The sequence below is a fragment of the Oncorhynchus nerka genome, linkage group LG18 (genome assembly GCF_034236695.1).
Source record: "Oncorhynchus nerka isolate Pitt River linkage group LG18, Oner_Uvic_2.0, whole genome shotgun sequence".
Lineage (NCBI taxonomy): Eukaryota > Metazoa > Chordata > Actinopteri > Salmoniformes > Salmonidae > Oncorhynchus > Oncorhynchus nerka.
Window position 1 is genome coordinate 42,391,035 of NC_088413.1, and position 18,981 is coordinate 42,410,015.

The 18,981-nt window shown below is 43.0% G+C and overlaps 1 protein-coding gene across 5 annotated transcripts in view; it reads left to right on the top strand.

Moving 5' to 3' along the window:
• Positions 1-18,981, top strand: part of efcab11 (EF-hand calcium binding domain 11) — a 79,186-nt gene that overhangs the window by 7,748 nt on the left and 52,457 nt on the right. For 2 of the 5 annotated variants that reach the window (XM_029687513.2, XM_029687514.2), the window contains exons 2-5: positions 6,808-6,903; positions 9,396-9,515; positions 10,037-10,085; positions 12,989-13,090. In XM_029687513.2, the coding sequence (XP_029543373.2) occupies positions 6,808-6,903; positions 9,396-9,515; positions 10,037-10,085; positions 12,989-13,090 (367 nt within the window). The remainder of the gene's footprint in view (positions 1-6,807; positions 6,904-9,395; positions 9,516-10,036; positions 10,086-12,988; positions 13,091-18,981) is intronic. The other 3 variants (XM_029687515.2, XM_029687516.2, XM_029687517.2) reach the window with 3 other exon arrangements.

Below are 18,981 nucleotides of genomic sequence, written 5' to 3' on the forward strand. Positions count from 1 at the left end.
GAAGTATATTTTCTGGGTGATTTTAAATATTGACTGGCTCTAATCAAGCTGCCCACTCAAGAAAAAAACTGTAACCAGTGCCTGCAACCTGATTCAGGTTGTCAGTCAACCTACCAGGGTATTTACAAACAGCACAGGAATTAAATCATCAACATGTATTGATCACATCTTTACTAATGCTGCAGACATTTGCTTTAAAGCAGTATCCAAATCCATAGGATGTAGTGATCACAATATAGTAGCCATATCTAGGAAAACCAAAGTTCCAAAGAAGGGCCCTAATATAGTGCATCAGAGGTCATACAATATGTTTTGTAGTGATTCATATGGTGATGATGTAAAGACTATTTGCTGGTCTGTGGTGTGTAATAAGGAGCAACCAGACGCTGCACCTGACACTTTTCTGAAATTGCTTATTCCAGTTAGTAATAAGCACGTACCCATATAGAAAATGACTGTAAAAACTGTTAAATCCCCTTGGATTGATGAGGAATTGGAGAAATTGTATGGTTGAGGGATGAGGCAAAAGATATGGTAAATAAGTCTGGCAGCCCAACTGATTGGCAAATGTACTCCAAAGGAAGAAATCATGTGATTAAGCTAAATAAAAATAAACTATACTATGAAACAAAGATTAATGATAGTAAAAAGCTTTGGAGCACCTTAAATTACATTTGGGAAAAAAGCCAACTCATCATTCATTAAATCGGATGGCTCATTCCTCACAAAACCCACTGATATTGCCAACTACTTTAATGACTTTTTCATTGGCAAGATAAACGTTTAGGGATGACATGCCAGCAACAAACGCTGACACTTCACATCCAAGTATATCTGACCAAATTGTGAAAGACGAGATTTGTACTTTTGAATTTCGTAAAGTCAGTGTGGAAGAGGTGAAAAAATTGTCTATCAACAATGACAAGCCACTGGGGTCTGACAATCGGATGGAAAATGACTGAGGATAATAGCGGACGATATTGCCACTCCTATTTGCCACATCTTCAATTTAAGCCGACTAGAAAGTGTGTGCCCTCAGGTCTGGAGGGAAGCTAAAGTCATTCCGCTACCCAAGAATAGTAAAGCCCCCTTTACTGGCTCAAATAGCCGACCAATCAGTCTGTTACCAACCCGTAGTAAACTTCTGTATCTGGTCAAACAACTTTCAGTACGCATATAGGGAAGGAGACTCAACAAGCACGGCACTTACACAAATATCTGATGATTGGCTGAGAGAACTTGATGATAAAATTATTGTGGGGGCTGTCTTGTTTAGACTTCAGTGCGGCTTTTGACATTATCGATCATAGTCTGCTGCTGGAAAAACGTATGTGTTATGGCTTTACACCCTCTGCTATAATATGGATATTGAGTTACTTGTCTAACAGAATACAGATACATAATCCAGGTAGAAGCAGGAATTCCCCAGTGTAGCTGTTTAGGCCCCTGGCTTTTTTCAATCTTTACTAACGACATGCCACTGGCTTTGAGTAAGGCCAGTGTGTCTATGTATGTGGATGACTCAACACTATACACGTCAGCTACTACAACGACTGAAATGACTGCAACACTTAACAAAGAGCTGCAGTTAGTTTCGGAATGGGTAGCAAGGAATAAGTTAGTCCTAAATATTTCCAAAAACAAAGCATTGTATTTGGGACAAATCATTCACTTAACCTAAACCTCAACTACATCTAGTAATGAATAATGTGGAAATTGAGCAAGTTGAGGTGACTAAACTGCTTGTCGTAACCCTAGATTGTCAACTGTCATGGTCAAAACATATTGATACAGTAGTTGGCTCAGAAGAGGGCAGCACAGCTGGCCCTTAAAAGGACACTCGGAGAGCTAACATTAATGACATGCATGTCAATCTCTCATGGCTCAAAGTGGAAGATATTGACTTCCTCATTACTTGTAAGCAGTGTTGACAAGCTGAAGGTACCGAGCTGTCTGTTTTTTTTAAATACTAGCAGACAGCTTGGACACCCATGCATGCCACCAGAGGACTCTTCACAGTCCCCAAGTCCAGAAGACTATGGGAGGCGCACAGTACTACATAAAGCCATGACTACAAGGAACTATATTCCAAATCAGATAACTGATGCAAGCAGTAGAATCAGATTTTTAAAAAACAAGTAAAAATACACCTTATGGGACAGCGGGGACTGTGAAGTAACACAAACATAGGCACAGACACATGCATACACACACGCGTACACATGGATTTTGGGCCTGAGGGGGCAAACTTTGTGTTGTGAATTCTGTAATGAATGTATTGTAAAGGTTTTTTAAAATTGTATAACTGCCTTAATGTTGTTGGACCCAGCTAATGGGGATCCATAGTAAATACAATACAAAAACTAAGTTAGTACATTGTCCAGTAAAGGTCGGTGTTTGAAACCAGCTTGGAGTTGAAGAAAGCACTGGAACCATGGCAAATTCAGTGGGATCTCATGTTTTGCAACACACGGTTTGAAAAATCACTTGATCAAACTACGCTTTTGATAAAGTGAAAAGCATCTTTGTGATGAAGTGCTTTGAATTTCACTGCTTAGCGATTTCGCATGCCTCAGAGGTCCGGTATCAAACGTAACATCACTAGCTCACAATGGGGCAGAAGTCTGTATATTGTTGTAATTGTGGATGGACAGATAGCTAGCAACATTGACAAAACTGCCATGTGGGTAATCGTGACTCGTTTCATCTTGTTCTTGATACCATGTCTTTTTATTTTTATTTGTTTCATGTCAATGAAATGGCAAAAAATAACTAGCTATCTAACCAACATGAAGTGCTCATTGTGCAATTGTAGTTGTTTTCAATAATCATTGAAGACGAAATATAGTTGACATGTTATCAACAATATAAGCTAACCCTGTCTGTTTTGCCCCATGGTTCTAGCCGAGTTTTGTTAAGAGCCCCAACACTTGCTTTAAGAGTTAAAGGAAAAATCCACCCAAAATTCCTATAAAGTGATTTCTATGATTTTACAGTGTTAAATAACATTAATATGTGAGAACTGTATATATATTTTTTACATGACACATTTCTCCAGGTTGGAATATGACAAAAATATGATCAATGGCTCATTTGAGAGAAGACAACCTCCCGCGTTATGACATCGGCCACTATTGAAATCTGACATGTATGATAGATGTTTTCACAATCTAAAAGTTGTATTCCTATTAACTTCCAGTTTAGTGAGAGTGACTTTATCGCAATGGTACCTCATACCGGACAAATATTTGTCTGCTTTAACAGCAATAGCTCAGATTAACATGAAATGACCCAGGTAATTGATAGACCACTGCGCAACTCGTGAGGCTCTGTTCGAATTTCTAAGGCAGTGCAGAGGCATCACTACAGACCCGGGTTCGATCCCAGGCTATGTCGCTCTAGCGACTCCTTGTGGTGGGCCGGGCGCATGCACGCTGACCGGTTGCCAGTTGTATGATGTATCCTCCGACACATTGGTGTGGCTGGCTTCCAGGTTAAGGGAGCAGTGTGTCAAGAAGCAGTGGGGCTTGGCAAGGTCGTGTTTCGGAGGACGCATGACTCTCAACCTTCGCCTCTCCGGAGTCCAAACGGGAGTTGCAGTGATGGGACAAGACTGTAACTACCAATTGGATATCTTGAAATTGGGGATAAAAGTACCAAAATTAAATAAAAGAACTGCTAAGAGATGCACAAAAACACGTATCGCTTGCGGTACGGTTTTGGAAACATAAGGAATGTCTTTCATATCAGCGTGAAATAATGACCAAGTTTAATGTAGTCATTATTTCATGCTGATATGAAAGACACGTTCCTTATGTTTCCAAAACCGTACCGCAAGCGATACGTATTAAAGGAAAGACTCACACATTTTGAATGTTATATTGTTTTTGTGCATCTCTTAGTTGTTCTTTTATTTAATTTTGGTACTTTTATCCCCAATTTTAAGATATCCAATTGGTAGTTACAGTCTTGTCGCATCACTGCAACTCCCGTTTGGACTCCGGAGAGGGACCCTTTACAGGGTTAGGGTTCCCGCAAAGCCATATGTTTCTTGTAGGCGGAGCACACCGGAGTAGGATTCTATTACATTGACATGTACGACTCAGCCCATACTCTACCAACCAGTGTGGCATAACCAATCAGAGCTGCAGTATCCCTATATGCAAATAGACCATTACAATATATGGGTCTGTGCCATTCACTTTGAACTGGACTGTATTTACAGCATGATTGGTTGCGAGTATGTGCACTTGTTTTGAGATCAAAGCGAGAGCTACATGTAGCCAAATGTGCATATTTGTTCATATTATTTGCTAGTAGAGGGAACGGAACATTGGCTGCAACTGTGTTTCAAACCGGTTAAAACAGGGTACAGTAAGTGTGTTTTTTTTGCATTTGTGAAATAATTTTGATTTGATATGAGGGTAGAGGGATTTATGTTTCTAGAACCGTACCGCAGTTGAATCGAATCACGAGTAGATGGAGTATTTGGCTGTTTTGGCTTCCAGAGCCAATTCGTCTTTTAACAGAACATGTAAGGTCCTTGGACTATAACGAGCAATGTTAGGCTTCTTTAGTCCATTATTACTATAACCTACTGCCGCCACCCTTGCAGAAAAAGATTGCGGCTTTGAAAGTGCGGTAATTGCTATTGACTGGTATTTTGGGCACAGTAATTGCAGAATGAATTATCATTACATGTAACTGCAGTTATACTTTTAAAATTACTGCAGTAAAAAAAAATATATATTTTGGACGCAGTATTTTCAGCATATTGCATTTATACTGCACTCTGACTGTAGTCTTTTTTCGTAAGGGCAGACTTTGGATTACAACCAATGATGGGTATATACCAATGATCTGTATACACTGACTGTACAAAACATTTGGATCACCTGTTCTTTCCATGACATACCTTTCACCTGGTCAGTCTATGATCCTTTATTGATGTCACCTGTTAAATCCACTCCAGTCAGTATAAATGAAGGGAAGGAGACCGGTTAAAGCAGGATTTTTAAGCCTTGAGACAATTGAGACGTGTGTGCCAGCCATTCAGAGGGGATTGGGCATTTTTTTTAAATTTGTCGTTTGAATGGGGTATGGTAGTAGGTGCCAGGCGCACCGGTTTGAGTGTCAAGAACTGCAATGCTGCTTGGTTTTTCGCTCTAAACAGTTTCCCGTGTGTATCAAGAATTGTCAACCACCCAAGGACATCCAGCCAACTTGACAGAACTGTGGGAAGCATTGGAGTCAACATGGGCCATTATCCCAGGGGAACGCTTTCGACTCCTTGTGGTCCATGCCACAGCAAATTATGGCTGTTCTGAGTGCAAAAAGGCGTGCAACTCAATATTAGGAAGGTGTTTCTAATGTTTTGTACACTCAGTGTATATAAATCGTGTGTATGTGTGTGTGTGTGTATGTATGTTTGTATGTATACAGTGGGGCAAAAAAGTATTTAGTCAGCCACCAATTGTGCAAGTTCTCCCACTTAAAAAGATGAGAGAGGCCTGTAATTTTCATCATAGGTACACTTCAACTATGACAGACAAAATGAGGAGAAAAAATCCAGAAAATCACATTGTAGGATTTTTAATGAATTTATTTGCAAATTATGGTGGAAAATAAGTATTTGGTCACCTACAAACAAGCAAGATTTCTGGCTCTCACAGACCTGTAACTTCTTCTTTAAGAGGCTCCTCTGTCCTCCACTCATTTCCTGTATTAATGGCACCTGTTTGAACTTGTTATCAGTATAAAAGACACCTGTCCACAACCTCAAACAGTCACACTCCAAACTCCACTATGGCCAAGAGCAAAGAGCTGTCAAAGGACAACAGAAACGAAATTGTAGACCTGCACCAGGCTGGGGAAGACAGAATCTGCAATAGGTAAGCAGCTTGGTTTGAAGAAATCAACTGTGGGAGCAATTGTTAGGAAATGGAAGACATACAAGACCACTGACAATCTCCCTCGATCTGGGGCTCCACGCAAGATCTCACCCCGTGGGGTCAAAATGATCACAAGAACGGTGAGCAAAAATCCCAGAACCACACGGGGGGACCTAGTGAATGACTTGCAGAGAGCTGGGACCAAAGTAACAAAGCCTACCATCAGCAAGGGCATTGAAGATGAAACGTGGCTGGGTCTTTCAGCATCACAATGATCCCAAACACACCGCCCGGGCAATGAAGGAGTGGCTTCGTAAGGAGCATTTCAAGGTCCTGGAGTGGCCTAGCCAGTCTCCAGATCTCAAACCAATAGACAATATTTGGATGGAGTTGAAATTCCGTGTTGCCCAGCCACATCCCCAAAACATCACTGCTCTAGAGGAGATCTGCATGGAGGAATGGGCCAAAATACCAGCAACAGTGTGTGAAAACCTTGTGAAGACTTACAGAAAACGTTTGACCTCTGTCATTGCCAACAAAGGGTATATAACAAAGTATTGTGATAAACTTTCGTTATTGACCAAATTCTTATTTTCCACCATAATTTGCAAATAAATCAAGAAATCCTACAATGTGATTTTCTGGATTTTTTTTCTTTCTAATTTTGTCTGTCATAGTTGAAGTGTACCTATGATGAAAATTACAGGCCTCTCTCATCTTTTTAAGTGGGAGAACTTGCACAATTGGTAGCTGACTAAATACGTTTTTTGCCTCACTGTATATGTGTATACATATATGTGTGTATGTGTGAGAGATATATATACACACACACATCATTGATTACACCCCATCACCCCTCTCTCTCGCCCCTACAAGGTAGACTTTTTTGTAACATGACAATGTATTTCCTCCAAAGGTTTATGAGCTGTGTGACACGGACAAGAAAGGCTACCTGAACAGAGAAGACTTAAAAATGGCAGTGGTCATGCTGTTTGGATATAAACCATCAAAGGTAGTAGAAACTCGATGTTATCATAGACTTAGACAGCCATTGCATCATTGTATCTGTTCTGTTATGGCATCTGAGAGCATGGACAGTGCCATTGAGGCCATCTCAATTTGGAAGCAGTTGATGTTCTTATCCTACCACTTCTATGAGCTGGCAAACAAACTGAAAGGGTGCACGTTTTGTTCACAAATGGAAAATAAGAAATGGCACCACCATCTGACCCTAGATATACACCCCTATCCCCAACAAACTCCCCACTTCTACCCACTACTTTGGCCCCTTCTCTCAAACCCCCTGTAGTTCCTCTGACACACAAACACTTCTCTGCTGCTGCTACGACCAGACCAATCTTCTGGGATTTCCTTTCCATCTGTGCAGTACAATTAATGACCATGGTAATAAACTCCAAGAAAACCTCCCTTAAAGCACATTGTTCTGTTCACTTTGTACTGGCCTACTACTCACAGGGATTCTCTCAGGTTCCCTCACCCTTTGCCCACCAGCATTTGACACTTTATGCACTGCTCTCACCCTGGCAAACTCAACCTGTCTCACTCGCACAGGACATTACTGATCCCCAGCAACATGGTCATCCCCACCATTGAAACACACTTGTACCACTGAAACTACACACTCCTTTGTCCCAAGCCCTCCTGCACACTTCTCAATATCGTTCTCCTACATACTGGTGCAACATGACCATAAGCTTGGCACCTGAAACACTGTAGTGGGTTTGGAAAGAAGAGCTCTTCCCGGATACCTGACATATATCCTAGTATGACTTTTTCAGGTTAACAGTATCTTCAGTCTCACGTTAGTTAACAATACCCAGCTTTTCCCTCCACCCAGAAAAATAACACACTTGGGTCGGCCAAAAGCCACGAATCCACTTTCCCCACAAATATATTACTCCCACTGGCTCAGAAACATCTCTGGCATTGTCCTGATCATTGTGATGCATCTTGGAAGTCTTCACCCAACCTGTCGCCGCAGGTACTTCCTCACTTTTGTCGGGTTTGATTTCTGTGCAAGTGAGACAGGTTGAGGTTACCAGGGTGAGAGCAGTGCAGAAAGTGTCATATGCTGAAACCGTAAGGAAAGTAGGGGATGGTGGGCAAAGGGTGAGGGAACCTGAGAGAATCCCTGTGAGTAGTAGGCCAGTACAAAGTGAACAGAACAATGTGCTTTTAGGGAGGTTTTCTTCTTGGAGTTTATTACCATGGTCATTAATTGTACTGCACAGATGGAAAGGAAATCCCAGATTGGTCTGGTAGTACATTTCAGGCATTGTCCTGATCATTGTGGTGAATCTTGGAAGTCTTCACCCAACATGTCGCTGCAGGTACTTCCTCACTTTTGTCGGGTTTGATTTCTGAGTTCTCACTAACCGCCTCCATCTCGGGGTTTTCAGGAGAGGAGCTTGTATCCAGCACTCCTATTGTTGACTCATAAGTTAAATTACTAGGCTTTTATTCGGTAGACGTTGGTTTGTACCGTTCGTTCTCAGCTCCATTCTTTCTCCCTTGCTTAATCCCTCCCACATCCTGTATTGTTTTTGAATGAGCTTCAAGCTTATATAATCAAACTCATGAAAATGCAGTCATATAAGAGATGTATACAATTTATATTTGTGTATTGATTTGTTCATATCCGATGGCTTCTATCAACATATTTGATGCTCAAGGAGTAAGACACATCACTGAAAGTTAGAATAGTATCAATTGAACTCCTGTGTGGCAACCCAATGTGTATGGGCTACCCTTTTCAAGGTTCTGTGGCCCCCATAGAGACAAATGTTGTTTTGATAGCTACAGTATGTTGCTCTACTTGGCTATGTGGTTTTATATTGTATAGACTTTAACCAACTAATTAATACATTCTCATTATAGATAGCAAGTCAGCCAGTTTAAATAAGATATAAACAACATAAGTATGTGGCTAGCTAGAAAAACAAGGTAGTTTAGTATGTAGTGTGTTAATAACAAAGACTGCACTACCATAATACAATGCGCCACCCACACAGTGGTTGTTGATAGTGTGCCTTTACACGGCTACACACTGTTCTATTGCTAGCGGATTTATCTAGTTATTAAAAGTAGTTAAACCTACGCCCTGGGTTGTCGTTGATCAATCTAGCTCATCAGTTAGCCAGCTAACGTTAGCCATCATCAAGCAGGTGCACAAGATCAGATCATGCCACTGTAGCTACGCAGTGTAGCCACGCATCAAAACAACACAATTCTTCACTATGGGGGGGACAGAACCTTGCTAACAAAGGTCCCTGTCCGAAAAGGGTAGCCAGTGCTCATTGGGTTGCCACAGCTGCGGCCTTGATAGCATGCCGGAGCGTGCCTGCTCGAGCCGAGGACTTACAGGACGGTAAGAACCCGTTAGTTAGAGGCCATTTGGTGTGTGTTCGTTTTTTGTTTTTTTTACTAAACATTGCCAGCCAGTACTTTTAGAAAAATATATATATATTTCTACTTTTTTTGTAGACCGTTAAGGTATCGAAAGTGAGACAGCTGGTTGGAGTTGTAGTTCTAAGGAAACAGTGGCACTGTAACTTTTTGGCTTCGTGCTTCTTGGCCATCAAATACGTTGAAAACCGGCATATGGTAAGTTAATTAACACGTATACATTTATATATATATATATATTATATGACTATTTTCATGAATTTGACGATGAAAATGTTAAGCCAATTCTTAGCGAGACAACCGGAAGTTCCACTTTCATACGGTGTAGACCCCCCCCATGTACAGTTGTGCTAGCTCTGGTCCATCGCACGAAGACAACGAGTTGCCTCGTGTCACGCAATAATGGACCAGAGCTACAGTGGTGTGGTTGTGTCCAGCCTCGTTCAAGTTGAATTTAAGGAGCAGTGAAGCAATGTTCATTTCATTCCACAAGATGGCGCCGGTGTACTTAGTTTTAGTTAGTTTTAAAAAGTATTCTCTAACCTTTCTTTGTGACCTGGCTAATTTGCATGATAATCACTTCACAAAAACTACACTGATAAATATCAAATGGGATCTCTTAGGAAAAATTATTAACACTTCATTTCAAGTAGATTACATTTCCTCTGTCATCTATCAGGTCAGTCTTTAATTTCCTTGTGCTTGCTTGTATGTTGCAGTCTGAAACCAACATGTTAATGGATCAAGCCCAGGCAAAAGATTCACCAGGTAAGTCTGACCGTACCAGGAACCGTTCTCAGTTCTCCAACAAGCACAATGCTGTTGTGACAGAATGAGTACATATTACTGTGTGTGTGTGTGTGTGTCATACGAGCACTCAGAAATTAGAAAATATGTACACCATCCGCACTTTTAGCTCATACTGTATATCCTTGATGTGTCGATTTATGTAAATATGATGGTGACTCAATCTTCCCACGTCCAGTCGTGCTGAACGGGAGCACTCCAATATATATGTGTGTGTGTTTTGATGAACAAGTGGAAGATATAGCCACAGGACATAGCCTCTGAACAGCCATCGCAGGCCATATTTAATTTGAGAACAGCAATCGCAGACCGTATTTAATTTGAGACGAGTTGCTCAACCTCTCTCACTCACAGACAGACATACACGAGTGCCTGCCTGCAGCTATCCTCTGACAGCCTCAATGGCTTTTTTAGATTAATTTATAGCGTGCCCGCAGTTTAGACGTCATTACAGTTTCATACGCTGTTCATCACAGTACCACTTATGGCCACGACAGGCAGCCCTCCAACTGAGACGCAAAGTAGGGGGACCCATGCTGATGTGTAAGCACACACACACACAGCAAAACATCCACCGTGCAGCATTTAGCCGCTATCTCCATTTAAAATGGGATGGTGGAAGACAAAACCAAAACAAAGCAACCTATTCAGTGTATCATTCCAATCCATCCTGGTGAAATGGAAGGAAACGAGATAAAACAAGAGGGAACGCTTGATTTAGATTGGGTGTAATCGTTTTACACATTTCCAGTAATTAAAAGAATGCCTCACAAAAGGCTTGCGGTGCAGTGTAATTGTTATTGTGACGACATGCGGCCAACGCTTTAACTGGGGGCTTCTTGACATGCAGACGGGAGGGGGATAGAGAGAGTGGAGATGAGAAGGTGGCTGACTAGACAGATACGGGGCTATTGAAGGAAGATGTTAAATGGTTAAAGATTAGGAAGTCATTTCTCTTTTGTTTTTAAAGCCAGGAGCTAAATTTTAATCTGTACATTGCCCAGTAAGAGAAAACGAGGGAGGGATTGAGGGTAAAGGGGGGTGAAGAGAAAGAATTTAGATAGTGGCATGGTTGATGCAATTAAATATTTCACCATCCTTTACATTTTCTGGGAGAGAGCGAGCGGAATAGAGAGCGAGCAATGAATTAAACGGCTCCTCTGGATGTGGTATGATTAGTAAATTGGTGGTGATGGTGGGAAGAGACAGAGTGGGTGGCTAACTAGAGGGAGAGATCAAGAATGTGTGTGGCTGGCTAAGAGTGAATGGGGCCAGGCAGTGTGGGTGTGGGCTTGGCTAGACTGTCTCTCTCTGTGGCTCATTTAAAGCACAGCCCCTCATAGGGGTTAAACAGAGGCCGTTGGCAAGAAACTAACTACCAATACTGTGTTCTACCATTGTCTTATGTAAGATAGCGAGTCTATTCCGCCTGCCCTGATCTTAGGTTGCGTGCTTGTGTGCTACAACACGAAAAGCAGGCACATAGTGCCTTCAATTTTTGCCATATGATATTTTTTTTGTGTGGCGTTGCTAAAATAAGGAACCTATCAACTATAGGCTACTAGCACTATGCTGATGGCTGGCTGGCTAGCTAGTAACAAACTGGCTGGCTAGCTAGTAACACTAGCTAACTGGATAAACAGCAGTTAGGTTTAGAATGTTAAATCGCAATTTGCAGATTACAGCTGACAGGCTCTATCTATTGACTTAGCTAGCTGAAAAAAACGTTTAGCTAAAGGTTTATGAGCTGCCAACGAAATCTTAACTGTTTTTGTTTTGTTTTTATTGTCAACTTACATTTTTTTTATGTTTACCATTACTAACTAATTTTCTGCTGATGATGCCATTTTCTTACCCGAACACTTTCGAGCCATTAACCTTTTGCGAGATATGAGCATCATCTTAACTCCGTTTAGGAGCCTGAGATCGTTTATCTAGTAAGGGAGTCCTGCTCTAGCCTATGACAGTGTTGTCCTGTGCATTGTTTTGTTATTTGTTACATGTGGAACCCGAGTATGCCTAGTAGGCTAGGTCTACTGTGTAGCCTAGGACTGTTATGTTTGTATTTGGAAATATGTTTTCAAACTTTCCTGTGTTGTCCTCTGAGTGGTTTTATTGTTAGATTTATTTGACAATTTCAATCTATCCCTATAGGAAGTCCTGTAGGAAGTTTTAGCCTCCACCGGCCCTTCTTTCTCTCACCCCTAACCGGTGTGCTAAGTATAGCGGACATGAGTCAGGCTCATAGTCTTGTGATGAGGTAGCCCTGCCTGCAACTTCAAAATCAGTGCCCCCCTCAGCACAAAATAATTTAATCTTGGTCTAATGATCAAGACGTTGGTCTGTGAGAGACCAGGGACGTTGGTCTGTGAGAGACCAGGGTGCGTGCATGAAGTACTCTCAATTAGCTAGGCACGGTTGCTGGGTACGCTTGCCATGTGGTGAGTCATAGTCACAGATCTTTGGTAGGGGCCACCGTGCGGCTAACAGAATCAGAATCAGATTCAAAACACACACACACACGACACCCTCCCTCATCCAAACACACCTCTATTCTTCCCTTCCTGTGAAAGCTTGGCACTGCTCTTTCCAGTTCTCCCTCTCTCGCTCTCTTGCTCTCTCTCTATCGCTCTATTCTCCCCAGCGCTGACTCCTTTTCTCCACCTTCTTTTGAAGCCCTGAGCGAGACTTGTGCTGAAGAAGCCCCCACACAGCACGCTTTCATTCACTGCCAGACACTCTGCCTGGCATTTGTGTGTGTGCGTGCATTTGTAAGGTGATATGTATGTTACTGTTACCACCATGTAAAGGAAGAAGACTCTTTATTTATCTCCCTCTCCCCCCCCTCCCCCATCTCTCTCTAGGGGTTTGTATAGAGATGTTTATGTGTCTCATGGGCAAGAAGTTGTCATCAGATGACCACTACCAGCAAACCAGACAGATCTTCAACACCTTTGATGTGAACTGTATGTACTGTACACCCCCCCCCCCCTCCATCTCTCTCTGTCTTGCTCCCATCTCTCTATCACTCATTCTCTGTTCCTCCATCTATCCATCTCTATCTCCACCCCCTTCTCTCAATCCCCCTTTCTTCTCTTTGGCTTTTCTTTCGCCAGAAGAGGGTGCTCTAGGCCTTGACGTGCGCACACACACACACACACACACACACACACACACACACACACACACACACACACACACACACAGTGCCTTCTGAAAGTATTCAGACCCCTTGACTTTTTTGACAATTTGTTACAAACAGCCTTATTCTAAAATGGATTAAATAAATGTTTTTCCTCACCAATCTACATACCAATGCACCATAATAACAAAGTGAAAACAGGCTTTTAGACATTTTTGCAAATGTATAAAACTTGAAAAACAGATACATTATTTACGTAAGTATTCCAGACCCTTTGCTATGAGACTCGAAGTTGAACTCGGGTCCATCCTGTTTCCATTGATCATCCTTGAGATGCTTCTACCTTGACATGCTTCTACAACTTGGGAGTCCACCTGTGGCAAATTCAATTGATTGGACATGATTTGGAAAGGCACACACCTGTTAATATAAGATCTCACAGTTGACAGTGCATGTCAGAGCAAAAATCAAGCCATGAGGTCAAAGGAATTGTCTGTAGAGCTCCAAGACAGGATTGTGTCGAGGTACAGATCTGGGGAAGGGCACCAACAAATTTCTGCAGCATTGAAGATCCCCAAGGACACAGTGGCCTCCATAATTCTTAAATGGAAGCAGTTTGGAACCACCAAGACTCTTCCTAGAGCTGGCTGCCTTGCCAAACTGAGCAATCGGGGGAGAAGGGCCTTGGTCAAGGGAGGTGACCGAGAAGCAGACGGTCACTCTGACAGTGATCTAGAGTTCCTCTGTGGTGATGGGAGAACCTTCTTGAAGGAAAACCATCTCTGCAGCACTTCACCAATAAGGCCTTTATGGTAGAGTGGCCAGACGGAAGCCACTCCTCAGTAAAAGGCACATGGCAGCCCGCTTTGAGTTTGCCAAAAAAGCCCTTAAAGACTCTCAGACCATGACAAATCAGATTCTCTGGTCTGATGAAACCAAAATTGAACGCTTTTGCCTGAATGCCAAGCGTCACGTCTGGAGGAAACCTGGCACCATCCATCTACGGTGAAGCATGGCGGTGGCAGCATCATGCTCTGGGGATGTTTTTCAGTGGCATGGACTGGGAGACTAGTCAGAATCGAGGTGAAGATGAACGGAGCAAAGTTCAGAGAGATCCTTGATGAAAACCTGCTCCAGAGTGTTCAGTACCTCAGACTAGGGTGAATGCTCACCTTCCAACAACACATTCCACACATCCAAGACAATGCAGGGACTTTGGGACAAGTCTCTGAATGTCCTTGAGTGGCAGCCTTATTCAATTTTACAATAAGGATGTAATGTAGCAAAATGTGGAAAGTCAAGGGTTCTGAATACTTTCTGAATTGCGCTGTACACACACACTTAGTTCCCTTTTGTATCTAAACTGAAAAACAGAACACTGAAATTAATCCTCTGGTGTGTGTGCGCTCTGTAGAAGATCATTCCCACTCTTTGTTCTGTTGGAAAGCACGAGTGTAATTCATAAATGTAACATTTTTTTGGCAGAGTTTTATATCCGCAGAGGAGTGTCTGTGTGTCAGGTGACCGTGATGATTAACTCTGAAGTAAATGGCCCAGGGACTGTCTTCATTAACCCTCTCACCCGCCATTACAGACGAGGACCTTTGTGTGTGTGACAACGGCTGGTTTCTTTAATGGCTGCCTGAAACTGCATCCTCAAAGCATTTTTTATGGTGTGATGCTAGACACTGTGTGTCTGTGTCTGTGTGTGTTGTGTGTGTTTGCATGTCTGTGTGTGTGTGATTCATGGCATACTGCTCGACTGCATTAATAATTAATTGGCTCTTTTGACAACAGCTTGATAATAATTGGGGTCTGGAATAATAGTGTTCACACACAAACTCAGCACAAACATCCCTTTTCAGGACCCTGTCTTTCAAAAATAATTTTTAAAAATCCAAATAACTTCACAGATCTTCATTGTAAAGGGTTTAAACACTGTTTCCCATGCTTGTTCAATGAACCATAAACAATTAATGAACATGCACCTGTGGAACGGTCGTTAATATGCTTACAGAAGGTAGGCAATTAAGGTCACAGTTATGAAAACTTAGGACACTAAGAGTGTAAGAGTGTCTACAGACAAAAGAAAGATTCCCAGCGTCCCTGCTCATCTGCGTGAACGTGCCTTAGGCATGCTGCAAGGAGGCATGAGGACTGCAGATGTGGCCAGCGCAATAAATTGCAATGTCTTTACTGTAAAACGCCAAAGACAGCGCTACAGGGAGACGAGACGGACAGCTGATCATCCTCTCAGTGGCAGACCACGTGTAACAACACCTGCACAGGATCGGTACATCCGAACATCACACCTGTGGGACAGGTACAGGATGGCAACAACAGCTGCCCGAGTTACACCAGGAACGCATAATCCCTCCATCAGTGCTCAGACTGTCTGCAATAGGCTGAGAGAGGCTGGACTGAGGGCTTGTAGGCCTGTTGTAAGGCAGGTCCTCACCAGACATCACTGTCGCTGGACCAGCCAGAACTGGCTAAAAGTGCTCTTCACTGGAGTCGCGGTTTTGTCTCACCAGGGGTGATGGTCGGATTTGCATTTATCGTCGAAGGAATGTGCGTTACACCGAGGCCTGTACTCTGGAGCGGGATCGATATGGAGGTGGAGGGTCCGTCATGGTCTGGGGCGGTGTGTCACAGCATCATCGGACTGAGCTTGTTGTCATTGCAGGCAATCTCAACGCTGTGCGTTACAGGGAAGACATCCTCCTCCCTCATGTGGTACCCTTCCTGCAGGCTCATCCTGACATGACCCTCCAGCATGACAATGCCACCACACACAGAATGAGCAGGATGGCTGATTTCCAGTAAGACAGCGAAGAGCCCGGGTCTCAATCCCATTGAACATGTCTGGGACCTGTTGGATCGGAGGGTGAGGGCTAGGGCCATTCCCCCCAGAAATGTCCGGGAACTTGCAGGTGCCTTGGTGGAAGAGTGGGGTAACATCTCACAGCAAGAACTGGTTACATAATGGACACACCAGATATGGATTTTTTTTTATTTTGAACCCCCCCCCCTCCCCCCACACTTTTGATGAAAGTAAACACAGTTGACAGTGAGAGGACATTTAATTTTTTTGCTGAGTTTATATACTGTATATATACACCCACTCATCATGTATGTGCCTTAGTATTATAACTTTATATGTCTTCAGAAAGTATTCAAACCCTTGCCTTGCAAAAAGGGCACCTATTCCCTTTGAGCATGGTGAAGTTATTCATTACACTTTGCATGGTGTATCAATACACCCAGTCACTACAAAGGTACAGTGGTCCTTCCTAACTCAGTTGCCGGAGAAGAAGGAAACCAATGGTGACTTTTTAAAACAGTTACAGAGTTTAATGGCTGTAATAGGAGGAAACTGAGGATGGATCAACAGCGTTGTTACTCCACAATACTAACCTAACCACAGAGATGCACTCAAAGCTCTCCCTCACCCTCCATTTGGCAAATCTAACCATAACTCCATCCTCTTAATTCCTGTTTACAATCAAAAACTCAAACAGGAAGTACCAGTGATGCGCTCAATATGGAAGTAGTCAGATGAAGAGGACACTAATCTTCAGGACTGTTTCGCTAGCACAGATTGGAATATATTCCGGGATTCATCCGATGGCATTGAGTAGTTTACCACATCAGTCACCGGGCTTCATTAATAAGTGCATTGACGACGTCATTCCCGCTGTGACCGCACATACTAACCAAAAGCCATGGATTACAGGAAACATCCACACTGATCTGAAGGGTAGAGCTGCCGCTTTTAAGAAGCGGGACACAAATCTGGACGCTTATAAGAAATCCTGCTACGCCGAACCATGAAACAGACAGTGTCAATACAGGCCGAAAATCAAATCCTACTACACCACATCTGATACTCGTCGAATGTGGCAGGGTTTGCAAACTATCACGGATAACAAAGGGAAACCCAGCTGCGAGCTGCCCAGTGACGCAAACCTACCAGATGAGCTAAATGCCTTCTATACTCTCTTTGAGGCAAACACTGAACCATGCATGAGAGCATCAGCTGTTCCGGACGATTGTGTGATCACACTCTCTGTAGCTGTTGTGAGTGAGACCTTTTTAAACAGCTTAACATTCACAAGGCCGCAGAGCAAGACAGATTACCAGGATGCATACTCCGAGCATGCGCGGACCAACTGTCAGGTGTCTTCACTGACATTTTCAACCTCTGCCGGACCCCGTCTGTAATATCTACATGTTTCAAGCAGACTATCATAGTCCCTGTGCCCAAAAACGCCAAGGCAACCTGTCTAAATTATTATTGTCCCGTAGCACTCATATCTATAGCCATAAAATGCTTTGAAAGGATGGTCATGGCTCACATCAACGTCATCATCCCAGACACCCCAGACCCACTTCAATTCGCATGCCGCCCCAACATATCCACAGATGACACTATCTCTTATTGCACTCCACACTGCCTTTTCCCACCTGGACAAAAGGAACACCTTCGTGAGAATGCTGTTCATTGACTACAGCTCAACACTAAACTAAGGACCCTGGGATTAAACACCTCCCTCTTAAATTGGATACTGGACTTTCTGACAGGCCACCCTTAGGTGGTGGCGGTAGGAAAAAATACATCCGCCACGCTAACACTCAACACTGGGGCCCCTCAGGAGTGCATGCTTAGCCACCTCCTGTATTCCGTGTTCACCCACGACTGTGTGGCCACACACAACTCCAACATCGTTAAGTTTGCAGACGACGTGACGGTGGTAGGCCTGAGCACCGACGACGATGAGACAGCCTATAAGGCTGAGGTCAGAGACGACAACAACCTGTCCCTCAAAGGAGCTGGTCGTGGATTACAGGAAACAGAGGGCCGAGCACACCCCCATTCACATCGAATGGGGCTGTAGTGGAGATGGTCAAGAGTTTCAAGTTCCTCAGTGTCCTATCATGGTCCTAACTAGTGATGCTCGATATATTGGTAAGCATATCTGAATCGGACGATATTGTGCTAAAATGCCAACATCCGGCATTGGCCCGATGTCTGTCTAGTTTAATGCCGATGTGCAAAACCGATGTCAGAGCTAACGTGCATACCTATATAACATGGGTAGATGACGTAATGACGCCACGGAAAATATAGCGCAACACGGCATTCCTAACCTAGCCCACAATGTCTGCTGTGTGGATCTATCTTGGAAGTTTCAAAGGAAGATAACAAAGACCATATGCAAGTTTTGTGCTGCTATTATTTCCCGAGGAGGGGAGAAAGTTCAATCCTAACTAGGGTTTGATGATGTTTTACTGGTAATGGGGACAAATGTAATTGCCAACAAAAAAACTGTTTGATTAGTGTGTGTTTCAACTATTTCACTGTACTAGAATGCTTTAAAGGTCGCTGTAACTGTACTAGAATGCTTCAATTTTTAAAATATCGGTATCAGATTAATTGGCAAGGAAAATATTGGATATCGGTAATCGGACAAAAATCTGCATCCCTTGTTTCTAACACACCAACACAGTCATGAAGAGGGCACAACAATGCCTCTTTCCCCTCAGGAGGCTGAAAAGATTGATCCTCAGATCCTCAAAATTATACAGCTGCACCATTGATAGCATCTTGACTGGCTGCATCATCGCTTGGTATGGCAACTGCTCGGCATCCGACCGCAATGCGCTACAGAGGGTAGTGTGTATGAGCTCCCTGTCATCCAGGACCTCTGTACC